At 43.1% G+C, this 14,133-nt stretch overlaps 1 protein-coding gene across 2 annotated transcripts in view; it reads left to right on the top strand.

Moving 5' to 3' along the window:
• LOC140134286 (uncharacterized) overlaps positions 1 to 14,133 on the top strand; it is a 253,868-nt gene that overhangs the window by 46,577 nt on the left and 193,158 nt on the right. For both annotated transcript variants that reach the window (XM_072154872.1, XM_072154874.1), the window contains exon 8: positions 4,758 to 4,826. In XM_072154872.1, the coding sequence (XP_072010973.1) occupies positions 4,758 to 4,826 (69 nt within the window). The remainder of the gene's footprint in view (positions 1 to 4,757; positions 4,827 to 14,133) is intronic.

Raw genomic sequence — 14,133 nt, forward strand, 5'->3', positions numbered from 1 at the left:
GCCATACTGAAAGCCAGTGAGCACTTACACATCTCTTCTTGCCTTTTTTACGTTCCCACCATCGGTGTTGTGACCTGGTTCGCTCACCCTCTCGGTCATAATGATCCCTTCGACATCGAAAAGCTTTAGAAATGTGAATTCATCTCTGGAAAACGGCACATCAAACGCAAGTCCTTATTTTCTACTCGAGCCTCAGCCTCCCACAGGTCTAAATTAAGTGTTCAAATTAAATGAAAGCCTAAGGCGTTTACTACCTAATTCTCTCCCATTTAGAGGCTTCTGCAATGTTTTAGTACTTAACCATTTTAAAGTTTACTTAACCTGAAGTGGCTGAGGTTAAATACGCCTGTCCGTGGGATCTTGTTTATTGGAGGACGGGAAAAATGGTGTCAAAAGGAATAAAATAAATGGGTTGTTAAAGGCTCGTACCCATGAGCATCCTACAGCACTCGCACATTTCTACAGGAACTTTAACCCCCAGATTCAACATGAAAAGTGCAGAGGCTGATTTTAAACTTTTAGAAGGGACTTCCTTAAAGGGAACCTGTCGCCAGCCGAATTGCTTATGAACCACCAAATGTACCTAATATGGGCCGTTGACTGTTTTCTGCACGCATCAACGCTGCCTTTCCCCAGAAAAATAAAGTTATATCCATGCACTGCTACCAGTAGATGGGGTGGGATTTGGGGAACAGCAGTCAAGCAGGCACTCAAGGCCAACCTCTTCGGGTAACCCCTGCCTCCTTACCTCCGCTAAGCTTCTACCGGCCCTGCCTCTTGGCTCTTTGTTGCCTCCTCATCCTCCCACGATCTTGTTTCAAATCTCATGCATGTACATTTCCCCTTTGGCTCTGCACGTACCCGGAGGTACGCTGTGTGCTCCCTTGTGTGTTTGCACATCATGGCAGTGGATTGGCCACCTAAAAGCAGGTATGCACTCCTGAAATGGTTTGAAAGCAAGATTTGAAACAAGACCACAAGAGGACAGGGAGGCGATGAATAGCCAGGAGGCAGGGCCGGTAGCAGCTCCATGGAGTTAAAGAGGTGGGGGTTACCTGATGAGGCGCACTTGAATGAGGGTACCTGGCTGACTAATTTCCCCCAAACCCTACCCCCCTAACTAGTAGCTGTCCATGGATATAACTTTATTTTTCTGGATAAAGGCAGCGTTGACTTGTGCAGAAAAAAGTCAACGGCCACCGTAAGGTACATTTGGTGGTTTATAAGCGATTTAGCTGCTGTCAGGTTCCTTTTAAAAATAACCCTCCAGTCCAAACCAAAAACATAGGAAATCAACATGGTGCTTCCTTTTTGAAAGCTGTTGCCTACCTTTTGTCCATTCTTGAGTCCTGTTTGCATTTCACAAAATGGCTGCCACAGTTTTAGAATCTGCGTAGTGTAAAAGTCCAAGCCACTTCTTCCTGTATAGAACCTATGATGATGTCAGAACCATGAGATCAGCCACTCTAAGACATGAAGTTGATCGTGACATCATCAAAGATCCATAAAGGGATTTTCCAGGACTGGGCTCATGGTCTCTCCAGCACTTCTCATCAGCATCAAATCCTCCAAGGCCGAAAGTACTGGTGGTCACAGGACTCGCAATGGCCAATCAGTGGGGACCTCAGTCCATGGAACATCACTTTCTCTTTCATCACAAGTGATACCTTAAAAAAAACCCTCATCCACTAATCTCTGGCATCTTCTAAGGGGTTGTGTCTTAGATTTTCAAAGCGCACAATACCAGTGGCAGCCATTTTGTACCAAGGAAACCTGAACTATTGGGGTGGAGTAACCTAATGGAAGAAGACATTCAAGATGTTTCAAAGGGGGTCACGGGACCTGCTTTGTCTTCTCAAAACTCTTGCTCTGAGTTCACAAATAACATTCTGTGGTCCGAGGAGATTGTGGATTGACCGAAGTGGGTCCTGAGACACCACTGCCACTTTCATTCAAATAAACGTGCCATAGACCAGAAGTAACTCGGTGACGAGGGAGTCAAGAGTTTTTTTTCAGAATTCTTGGAAATCTCTAACTCCATACAGATGTTGCCCCAGATCAGAATGAAACCTAGCACCCCAGTTTTGCTCCACACTGGAGCTTCATACGGAACCACCTTGTGCCCCCTTGGGGTATTCTTTTCTTTGATTGAATTGATTAGAGTATCTAAGCACGGAGCACTATAAGGTACAACATAGAGTCCATAGTATGAAGGGACTTGGATTCTTGTATCTTCACACGACGCTTTGCATTGGGACGAGTATTTAGTTTAATTCAAGAAACAGTAACTGTAAAGCTGAAGTATCTTCACGTCCATTGAACCCGTACAATATAGCGCGGCGTTCTGAAATCCCAGCAATTTGAATGTGAATCGCATTTTCTATAGAAATGACTCATCCGGAACAGCAAATGTCTGAATGCAGACTAGACTATGTGTCTGCCACCGCAAAGAATTACTTATAGCACCTCGTAGCCAGAACAAAACTTTGCAAACCCAAAAATAACATCAATTTTCGGAGCATGTGAAATATGCTAATGCATAAATAAAACTCATTTCAATTTTTTTTTTTTTTTATCCACTCCCTCAATTTTTTTTTTATAAGCGTCTCTCACTGTTTATTAAAATAGCCGCTCGTTCGACTCCAAGAAAAGGGATTTAGATTAATGATGCTCAGTCCTCAAACCCACCAGCCCCTCCCCTCCCCCGCTATATAACTTTGCATATATATCATCTTCCAGGCAGGTCGTTCAGACTTTGTAACGATTTCAACCTTATAAAATTACCTTCTCGTTGGTAATGACCTGCAGCGCTGGGTAAATTCTCCTTAGCACAACATTTGCAAGTTATAGACTGTTTACCACCAACCTAATGTTCCTTCCCGAGTGCGTTGTGAAAAAAAAGTTTCCTGCCTATTTGGAAAAGTTTTTTCCCCCCCAGTTTAAGGCTATATTCACACTAACGTGTGACCGCCATACCGTAGCACGACGGGCACACATGGGCGCCCCTCTACATAGAGAAACATGGGGCACGGTGCCGTATTCCGTCAAAATATAGGACATCTCCTATCTTTCTCCTGGCTACGGAACGGTATGGTGCAGCACGTGTGCCACACGGTACCGCTCTCGTGCGGCGCGGTGCGCCCATTGCCGTCTATGGGGGTCGTATATGCACCGTATATATGTCGGCCGTATATACGTCCCCGATGCGGCAGTGTGAATGCAGCCCAAGTATGAGTTCTCCCAATGCCACGGCAAGTATTAACTGAGCATTTTTTTTTTTTAACTGGCGGCCGTATAGCAAATAATGTTTAAAAGTTGCTACGCTACAAAAAAAGCAAAATAAATCAGCTGGCGGAGAACTGATGTGTTTTTAAAGTGAGAGGTGCGAATGAAAAATAAACAGGCTCCTGAAGAAGTGATACGTCGCAGGGTTATGTAGAGCATCTTTGAACGTTATGTATGCAGGTTGAATGAGGTTGTCATCATTCGGGATTGGTCTTGCGCTATAAACAGGCTGCTGAAAATAATTCACACTTTACTATTATAGACTTTAGGAAAAGTCTCCAGGCCTGAGGGCTGAGATAGGGGTTACAGATACGCCCCTGTTCATGAGATCAGTGGAGCAGAGACTAACTCAGAGAGACTGGGCCCCTTCTGGATTCTGGACTTCTGAATAGGGCCCTCTTTTCCCCTTAAATAATGTATACATGTTTGTACAGTTACAATCACAGACCTACGTATATACACATGTTTATATACTTATACATACAGTATATACTCACCATACATACATACAGCATATACATCCATACAGCATATGCACATCACATATACACAAACATAATCACTGTACAATAAAAAATCTTGGCCCTTGACCAGACAATAAGTACTACAAATCTCAGATCAAACAATAATAACGCAAACCTAGATCACAACGAAAAATAATAATGAAGATCCCGGACAATTAAAAATGAAGACCCCCAGACTAGACCGGTAATAATGAAGACCCCCAGACTAGACCGGTAATAATGAAGACCGCCAGACTAGACCGGTAATAATGAAGACCCCCAGACCGGACAGTTGATAATAAAGAAAACCCCCAGACCGGACAGTTGATAATAAAGAAGACCCCCAGACCGGACAGTTGATAATGAAGAAGACCCCAGACTGGACACTTGATGATAATAAAGAAGACCCCAGACTGGACACTTGATAATAAAGAAGACCCCCAGACCGGACAGTTGATAATGAAGAAGACCCCAGACTGGACACTTGATGATAATAAAGAAGACCCCAGACTGGACAGTTGATAATAAAGAAGACCCCCAGACTGGACAGTTGATAATAAAGAAGACCCCCAGACTGGACAGTTGATAATAAAGAAGACCCCCAGACCGGACAGTTGATAATAAAGAAGACCCCCAGACCGGACAGTTGATAATAAAGAAGACCCCCAGACCGGACAGTTGATAATGAAGAAGACCCCCAGACCGGACAGTTGATAATGAAGAAGACCCCAGACCGGACAGTTGATAATAAAGAAGACCCCAGACCACTAATAAATAGTTTAGATCTACGACCACCCTGTCAAATCTATGGTAAAAAAATTACCACAAATTCAGTACAAAAAGAGTAAAGTTTTTACAGATTGTCTGAACACTTAACATTAGGTTTTATCCATGAATTAAACTTATAAGTTGGAGAATTTTCCTAAGAAATACAATAACACTGTTTTTTTTTTTTATCTTCCCTTCCAGACCACCTTCCCTCCATACGAGTCTCGGATCACGACAGCCAAACTACTAATAGAAGCGGAAAAGTTTGAGGTAGGATTGTACGGTAATTATTATTTATGACTTTTATTTTTTTTTGTATTCTTCTTCTTGCTATTAATACCACCGTCGAAGCCGTAAGTAGCGGGATTTCAAGTGTCCCCTTTTTGTGTTACGAAGATGATATTTCATAATTACCCTGAACTTTTCTGCGTTTCTGAAATGTCAATTTGGATGATCGCACCTATAAAGCACAGCAAGTGTTTCATTATCCCTGTATGTCACATGGCCCCCGAGGAGGTAAGGATATGACGGCAAAGCGCAGAGCTCCTACCGTTCCCCGTCCTATTCAACCACCATATGACATTACATTAAAAAAAATACTTGAAAAAAAATCCAGAGAGGAACTTTTTAGCCTTTCAGCCTGGAAATGAATACCCGGTAGTTTTCCATCCCATCCGTCATGATGTTCTAGGTAAACAAAGCTTCAAAGGGAACGTCTGCCTTTTATTTGGCTCTTTTTATCGAGTAATATGGATAAGTAGAACGTCTCTTTGATGTCAGCTTATCCATGTAAAGTTACAGAAAAATACAAAACCTCCTCTTGATAAGTGCCCAGTATTTAGCGATGCACTTATTGTGTCTGCATTCATGGTGTGAATAGTAATATCCGCCATTGTCTTACTCCCCGGGATGAGCGGCGCGGTGTTTTTGTAGGAAGCCGGGTGAAATGTCTCTATATACTTCAAATACAATAGCTGTTAATAATCATCTTTAAAGGGTCTTAAAGGTTAATTGTTCGGAAAGAGAAATCTTGTTCTCGGAGAAGACGTCTTGCAGTGAAAAGATGTTGATTGCATAATTCAAGGGCAGTTTTTCGAGCATTGTTTGTATTTCTATCATGTATTATTATGTGAGAGCATTTCTTTTGTGAAAAAATATGACCTGGTATTAGAATTTGGGAGATGTTCACTTGATTTTGATTCTGGGAGAGAATGGGGATGACTTTTAAGGTGGCATTAGTAGTCTTAGTTTGGGTTCGGCCACAAGACACGGACATATTGGCAATCCAGCAATTTACGCCCTTGTTATTAGCCATGGCCATAATTGGCAAGGGGATGTCCCCCCTGGCCAATCATGGCCACGGTTTGTAGCAAGGGGTGTAAATTTGCCACCGAATTTAGCCACATTGGCCTTCGGGTCGCACAGCCAAGTCCGAAATAAAACTATGGGTTTGCTTATCTCTAGTCATTACTAATCAATCTAAAGTCATGGTGTCTTTTGTAGTCAACTGCAAGATGTTGACCCACTGTGCCGTTCTACACTGGTTTGGCTTTGGGCTAAACCCAACATCATTGTCTATATGAACCTGTTGGTTTTCACTCTTCAATCTCATATACAGGGACAACATTTTACTCCCTCCTGGAGAAATTCTGGTATAGTTGATCGCTGACCCAGACAGGTCTAAAGATGACCAAGCAAAATGCCATGGAGTCAGGAAGAGCCAGAAGTCTGGCCAGACAGAATTCTAGTGAACCTGTCTCTAAATGAAAATAAGTAGCAGAACGACCCAAACTTGTTACTGGAGAGAAGCATCAATGAAGAGATCAGAGTATCTAAACAGAGAACAAACCAAAAGTTGAAGCACAGGAGATGGTGATTGGGATACCTTTGCAGGAAATTGGTAATTAGGAGCCTGGAAACTCAGACACCTACCTTATGATTAGGAGAGGTGGAAACTGGTATGGCACTCATTTTACTGGACACACTGGTTCTTTAAATATTAGGTGGCCTCCCTATGTGTCAGTCGGAAGGAGGAACAGCACTGTCAGAGGAACTGTAGCTTGGAAATGCCCCAGCTGATGCATTGGGTGGGTTGAGAATGTCAGTAATGTGTGACTGTCGAAGTTAAACCAATTTTTGTAGGTCGCCATTCCTCAATCTGCTATTACTGTATTGGATTTTTTGTTCCTTTTTTTAGGAGTATGATGCACATGGCTTGGAGACCAGTAGGAGACTTTATGGTTGCCATTTCTTGTTGTCGTTTATCAGAGGAGGACAATTCAGGGCTCTACTAGTTGTTAAGAAATGGTGAATGTGCATAAATATAGGATTCTGCTCTTTGGCCAAGGGTCAGACGGTAGGTGTTCTCCTTATGGAGAGGTTGCCAAATAAGGCCACCTTAAAGACGTGTAGAGACTTAAAGCCATAGATGCTCCAATAGGGAATTCTGTTATGCAAGTATGCAAATACGTTTTCCGAGGTGTTGAATGGAAAACAATGCCTCATTTTGCTACCTTGAAAGGCAGCCCCCTTATCACCAAGTATGACCTACAAGAAGTCTAAAAACATGATGTGGGATTAAGCCAATCCAGTTTATCTATTCCACACGTGGCCTTAGTTGGCAATCTCTCCTTAAGGAGAACACCTACCGTCTGACCCTAGTCAATAGCCTCTCACACAGCCAATCCAGTTCCCTACGCTGTACTGAGGAGACCCAACCAGGTCGAAACAGTCTGCTCTTGGGCCAAAGAGTGCTCAGGATTTCAGAGGACATCACTTGGAGTTTGAGCGTTGGGAACTCCAGATTACCTATACACAGGATAACTTCTTTATTTTGGACCTCCCCTTTAAATACCAACAAATTTGTTAATCTTTTCAGCCATCATGATATCTGTAACAAGAATTCCACTCTACTATTTTCTGCAGAATTCTTACGGTAATACACAAGCCACCGGTCCGCCTTGTTCTAGATTAGTTTCCTGCCCAAAGTTGGCTGCCCCGCAGTGCTGGAGGTCACGCACCCGACCAGCGGAGTGATTGCCGTATAATTGTCTCCAGTGTTGTAGATCATGTTTTGCTTTCGGCCTTGCCTCTTTGCTTTGTATTATTTCTCCAGATTGTCATAGGCAGCTATTTTATGTAGCCGAGTTGAAAGGCTCTGTCATGTGGCCATTAATAACTCCGAAACGGCAGATTTAAGTATAGCATTAAAATAATTAGATCACGTCCCTGAAGACAGGAGATGTTGGAAGCGTTCAGCATCTTCTGGGACGGCTCCGTTCATTGCTGTCACACGTCACTTTTTGTGCAGCACATATCGCAGCGGGGATGTGGAGAGGCCGCGTGTCGATTTCCTTTATCCTTATTAACCATAAGTGGTGTTTATATATCTGGTGTTATCTACGGATGCGTTTTCATTACTTGAGGATTAGCTCTACGAAATAGTTGTCAGGTAGGACAGAGGTCTGTAGGAAGAATGTATAGGACTACTTTTATCTCAACATTGTTCATGGTTAGGGTTTCCCAGACACTTCTGCAATGATCGCGGCACAGTGTAGATCCACAGCTTTTCTATGGTCGTCGGAGGTGGCCAGTATGGAGATGTCATATTATTATGTTAATGGTTTGGGGACCTATATTTGGACTACTTTCCAAGGGTCTTAATTGGATTTCAACCTTACAACCCTAAACATTAGACCTGGACATTGTACGGCCCATGGGACACATCCGGCCCTCTAACCATCTCTGACTGTTCCACGTGAGATTGTTGAAAAATTGGAGCTCCCCAGTTTGACCTCCAATCTTTGCACCCAAACACCAACCCAAACACCAGCCCACTAAGGCATCATTGGTTTGGTGCCGGATGCCCATAATACTTGTTGGCTGCTTGGCTGCCTGATGGCTTTGGAGACCTCCCGGTCCAGTCCTGGTCTGCTCGTGCTGCATGCGTTGGTGGAGTTTATGCACTGATGTACTGGGTTGATTCCTCATTGTGACTTTTTCCTTATTAAAGGACATTAACCAACAGGAAGAATGATTGCAAACCAAGTACACTTACATACAGGTGTGTGCCCCTTTAGCATTTATTAGGACCTTGCTTTTATGAATTTTTGTTTAATTTATGCAAATGAACCTGAGGGGCTCTGGGCTCCATAGATGTCAAAGGCTCGTTTACATAATGACATTTATTTTTCTTAAAAAATTATAACATTATGGTAATGAGACTCCGCCCTCCTGTGCCTTCTCCTCTTGGACTGTTTCAGAGAATGATGTAATTGCTTTGTTGTGCCTGACAGGCAGAAGTAATCAATTGCTGCACCACCCCCAAGTTGTTGTGTACGAGTCATCCAGCAACACAGCTTTCCCAAGGTCCTGAATTTTATAATTGTTTTTTCAGCAAAACCACTCAGCTCATGGATTAAACAAGATATGTTTCTGCATCAGTGTAGCTACAGCATTCTCAAGGTATTTTTGGTTCATAATGGTAGACTTCCTTTAAATCTAAAAGTAGAACATGATATGGAAATTCCCATCAGGCGCTGCCATGCCTATTCCATACAAACCTTTCATCATGACCTTCTGCCTCGTGCATCATAACAGTAAGTAAAATCAGTAACTTTATTTTATTATGCCTTTTAACATCCCCAGGAGACTCGTAAAGAGATTCTCAAGATCAATGTAAATCATCTTGGCTTTTCTTAAGGATTACAAAGTAATGAACATGATGGAATTATATTCTATTACGCTCCAGCATTATCTCGTATATAATAAGACGCCGTATTTTATAACCGTAAACTGGCAGCAGGAAAGCGACGTTTCCCCCGGAATTTAATTGATTTCCTTTTTTTATTTCCGCGGTGATTTATAGGCGGCTCCGGTTGATTATGTCTTTGCCGTGATTCATTCGTTACCTTTCGGAAACCTAAATTCTTTTAACGTTAGTCAATCGCTTTCCGCTCTTTTAGTGTTTGCCGCTTCTGGAGAGCAGGAAATAAGTGGCACTAAAGACGGGTGGAAAAGCGAGGGAAAGGTCAAGTATCGTTCCGGTTGATGTCAGGATGTGATCGCGGTGCCGGCTGCCGTGAAGGTGTTAACGCGGAGCCTTTAGCTCCAGTCTTCAGCTCTTTTCATATGTATCACTGTGAGAATTTACAAGGAAAAAAAAAACCCCTGCAGAACATGAATCCCGAAGAAGACGACGTCTAATCCCCGGCTTTCATTTTTTCCATCCTGTGCACATGTACTTTTAGGTATGGATCCAAGAGACATCTCACCGTAACAAACCCATTGATCCGCTGCCCCACTCTGTAATTCAGATTCTCTACGTCTGTGCTCGGAATTATCAATAACACGGGTCACCAGGGGTTTTAGAAGTGTGCATGTTTTAAAAAAAATAATAATAATTTTTTTAATTTTTTTTTTCTACTTATCTAGTTTAATTTGAAACTTAAAGGGGTTGTCCACTCTTTTCCATAGTCAGGGGCCAAAAATTGTTGGTCAAATGAGCTTTCATCCTACATTAGAAGCTCAAAGGGGTTGGTCACACTTTTACAGAGTCAGGGGTCAAAAAATAGTTGGTCAAATAAACTTTCATCCTACGTTAAAAGGGGTTGGCCACTCCTTTCCAGAGTCAGGAACCAAAAAATAGTTGGTCAAATCAGATATCATCCTACATTAAAACCTAAAAGGGGTTGGCCACTCTTTTTTTCAGAGTCGGGGGCCAAAAAATAGTTGGTCAAATCAGATAGCGTCCTATGTTACAAGCTCAAAGGGGTTGGCTACTCTTTTTCAGAGTCGGGGAACAAAAAATAGTTGGTCAAATCAGATAGCGTCCTATGTTACAAGCTCAAAGGGGTTGGCTACTCTTTTTCAGAGTCGGGGAACAAAAAATAGTTGGTCAAGCTTAAGGGGGTTGACTACTCCTTTACAAATGAATGTTTATCCAGTGATTTAGCAGTCCTGCTACTTACTTTTGCACTGTGAGCAGACTCTCTGTGGTTCTTTGCTTACATGCCTGAGCGCTGTTGAGTAGGAGGAGCTGCAGCAGGAGATTATGACTCATCCTGCTCCCTCCCCTTCCCTTTTTTCTGTCTCTGTCAGTGCAGATTGACAGTAAAAGAGAGACCTAGTGGGTGCGTGAGGGCAGCATGATGAGAGAAGGAAAAAGCTGAAGCTGAGGCGGCAAAGACACAGGTTCATATACAGGCAGTCCCCGGGTCACGTACAAGATAGGTTCTCTAGAATTGTACTTAAGTTGAATTTATATGTTAGAACTGTATATTTTATAATTGTTGGTCCAGACAAAAATATTTTTTGTCCCAGTGACTATTGGATTTTCAAAATATTTAGCTGTAATGGGAACGAGTATTATTAATAAGACACCATACAGCTGATCATTGCAGCCTGGGACTAAAGGAAAGCATCCAGAGACCTTCACTAAAGGTCACAGTGGGCAGAGAGGTCGGTCTGTAACTAGGGGTCATCTGTGGTTCAGGTGTCCTTAAGTAGGGGACCGTCTGTACATGCAGAGACCTGTCTAATAGAACAGGTTTTTTGAAAAGTGATCAGCCCCTTTAACAACAAAAACGGTGAAAAACCCATGTGGGAGAACAAAATTGAGCACAATTCAAGTTTTTAGTCTTCACATTAGAGTTGAGGTCATTGATAACAGAACCAGTTCCCTGGAACGTCAATGTAAATAATTCATGGAGATAATCAGAAGGACAGATAAGGATATCAGTTCCATGTGGATTACCACAAAGGTCACTCTCGCAGGGGGTCCCCAGTGGAGACAAGATAATTAGTACAAATTTATAGGAAACATGAAAACTTTTTTTTTTTTTTGTGCTCAGGAGGCCACTAAAAAACATGTCGAAAAATCCAATAATTAAGCAGAATCGGGGCTGTGGGATCCATGAACTCCCTAGAGGTCCTCCGAGCGATTAATGACGAGGCAAAGTTGGTCTTTGATTTATGACTAATTGGCGATCAATCTCTTAGGTGGCGGGGGCAGAAGTGTCAATCTAGAGGGATTTTTAATATCTTCTTGTAACACTTAGGACTCCATTTCAACCTCTTTATGGTCATCTCCAGTGCTGGAAAGAACTGCCCATAACAGGCAAAAAATAACCCCCATTCCGTGTAGCATGGTGTTGGTACAAAACTTCATGTCCTGCATTCACACAATGTCCCTCTTCTATATGACATGGATGGCTGGTTCTACTAAACCCACCCCCTGCTCTATAACATGCAGATAGGACACTATGTAGACTCTGCTCAGCTCCTCCTGCTCTATAACATGCTGCCTGCAGATAGGACACTATGTACACTCTGCTTAGCTCCTCCTGCTCTATAACATGCTGCCTGCAGATAGGACATTAAGTACACTCTTCTCAGCTCCTCCTGCTCTATAACATGCTGCCTGCAGATAGGACACTATGTACAATCTGCTTAGCTCTTCCTGCTCTATAACATGCTGCCTGCAGATAGGACACTATGTAGACTCTGCTCAACTCCTCCTGCTCTATAACATGCTGCCTGCAGATAGGACACTATGTACACTCTGCTTAGCTCCTCCTGCTCTATAACATGCTGCCTGCAGATAGGACACTATGTAGACTCTGCTCAACTCCTCCTGCTCTATAACATGCTGCCTGCAGATAGGACACTATGTAGACTCTGCTCAGCTCCTCCTGCTCTATAACATACTGCCTGCAGATAGGACAATATGTACAATCTGCTCAGCTCCTCCAGCTCTATAACATGCTGCCTGCAGATAGGACACTATGTACAATCTGCTCAGCTCCTCCTGCTCTATAACATGCTCTCTGCAGATAAGACACTATGAACAAGCTGCTCAGCTCCTCCTGCTCTATAACATGCTCTCTGCAGATAAGACACTATGAACAAGCTGCTCAGCTCCTCCTGCCCTATAACATGCTGCCTGCAGATAGGACACTATGTACACTCTGCTTAGCTCCCCCTGCTCTATAACATGTTGCCTGCAGATAGGACACTATGTAGACTCTGCTCAGCTCCTCCTGCTCTATAACATGCTGCCTGCAGATAGAACACTATGTATAATTTGCTCAGCTCCTACTGCTCTATAACATGCTGATTGCAGATAGGACACTGTGTATAATCTGCTCAGCTCCTACTGCTCTATAACATGCTGCCTGCAGATAGGACACTATGTAGACTCTGCTCAGCTCCTCCTGCTCTATAACATACTGCCTGCAGATAGGACAATATGTACAATCTGCTCAGCTCCTCCAGCTCTATAACATGCTGCCTGCAGATAGGACACTATGTACAATCTTCTCAGCTCCTCCTGCTCTATAACATGCTCCCTGCAGATAAGACACTATGAACAAGCTGCTCAGCTCCTCCTGCCCTATAATATGCTGCCTGCAGATAGGACACTATGTACAATCTGCTTAGCTCCCCCTGCTCTATAACATGTTGCCTGCAGATAGGACACTATGTAGACTCTGCTCAGCTCCTCCTGCTCTATAACATGCTGCCTGCAGATAGAACACTATGTATAATTTGCTCAGCTCCTACTGCTCTATAACATGCTGATTGCAGATAGGACACTGTGTATAATCTACTCAGCTCCTACTGCTCTATAACATGCTGCCTGCTGATAGGAATCTATGTATAATCTGCTCAGCTCCTACTGCTCTATAACATGCTGCAGGACACTGTGTACATTCTGCTGTCTTTCCTGCTCCTGGCAGATTGCTTGTATAACATAACATGTTACTTGTACATTTTTCTGAAGTGTCTCTCACTACTGTAGATTATCTATAAAGTCTTCATAGCAAAACCGGATCCCCTGACCCGTAATTGAGGCCCATAAGAACATTGCAGGAGACGTCCATAATCACCTGTTGTTGTGTTTCTTCCATGTGACACGACCCTTAGGCTATTAAGCGCAGGACTCTGTGCCAGTTGCTGCAGGGTTTCTCTCCTGCTGCCAAAAACCTTCCAATGCCGACTTTGCCTAAAGGAAAATCCATCCTCCCCGCTTCCTGCAGATTGTCTTTAACCATAATCTGCCCAGTGAACATTAATCTCCAATGTCTGTTTCTCCGCATTGTGGAATTCGTTAAGGCATATTTTTGGCAGCGCGGCGCCGGTGGACCGGTTGCCAATAGTACGGGCAGCGCATATCGATAATTAATTAAATAACTTTACATTTCTCCATCTGAATCCGTGCCGAACCCTCCAATTACACGTTCAACATGTTCATTGTTCTCAATCAGCCGCTATTTTGGTTTGTTTAATTGAGCGTTTTTTTTTTTTTTCCGGTTGTCATAACGACACGTGCTACCTCCATTACCATTCTGCAACATGACGAAAAACAAGGTTCCTTTAAGAATTCTGTATTTGTGGTCCATGTACCGGAGGATTTTGTATGTTGTCTTATGTGCAGATTTGCATTAGCGATCGTCGCGTGTCCGGGGTTCTCGGCTTCTGGCGGTTTTAATGAATGCGTGTGCATTATCGGAAGATTAACGTGGCACAACCTGAGCTGGAATGGGATTTGTGACTCTTTCTAAGATTGATTCCAGCA

This window comes from Engystomops pustulosus, chromosome 5 (genome assembly GCF_040894005.1).
Source record: "Engystomops pustulosus chromosome 5, aEngPut4.maternal, whole genome shotgun sequence".
NCBI classification, from domain to species: Eukaryota; Metazoa; Chordata; class Amphibia; order Anura; family Leptodactylidae; genus Engystomops; species Engystomops pustulosus.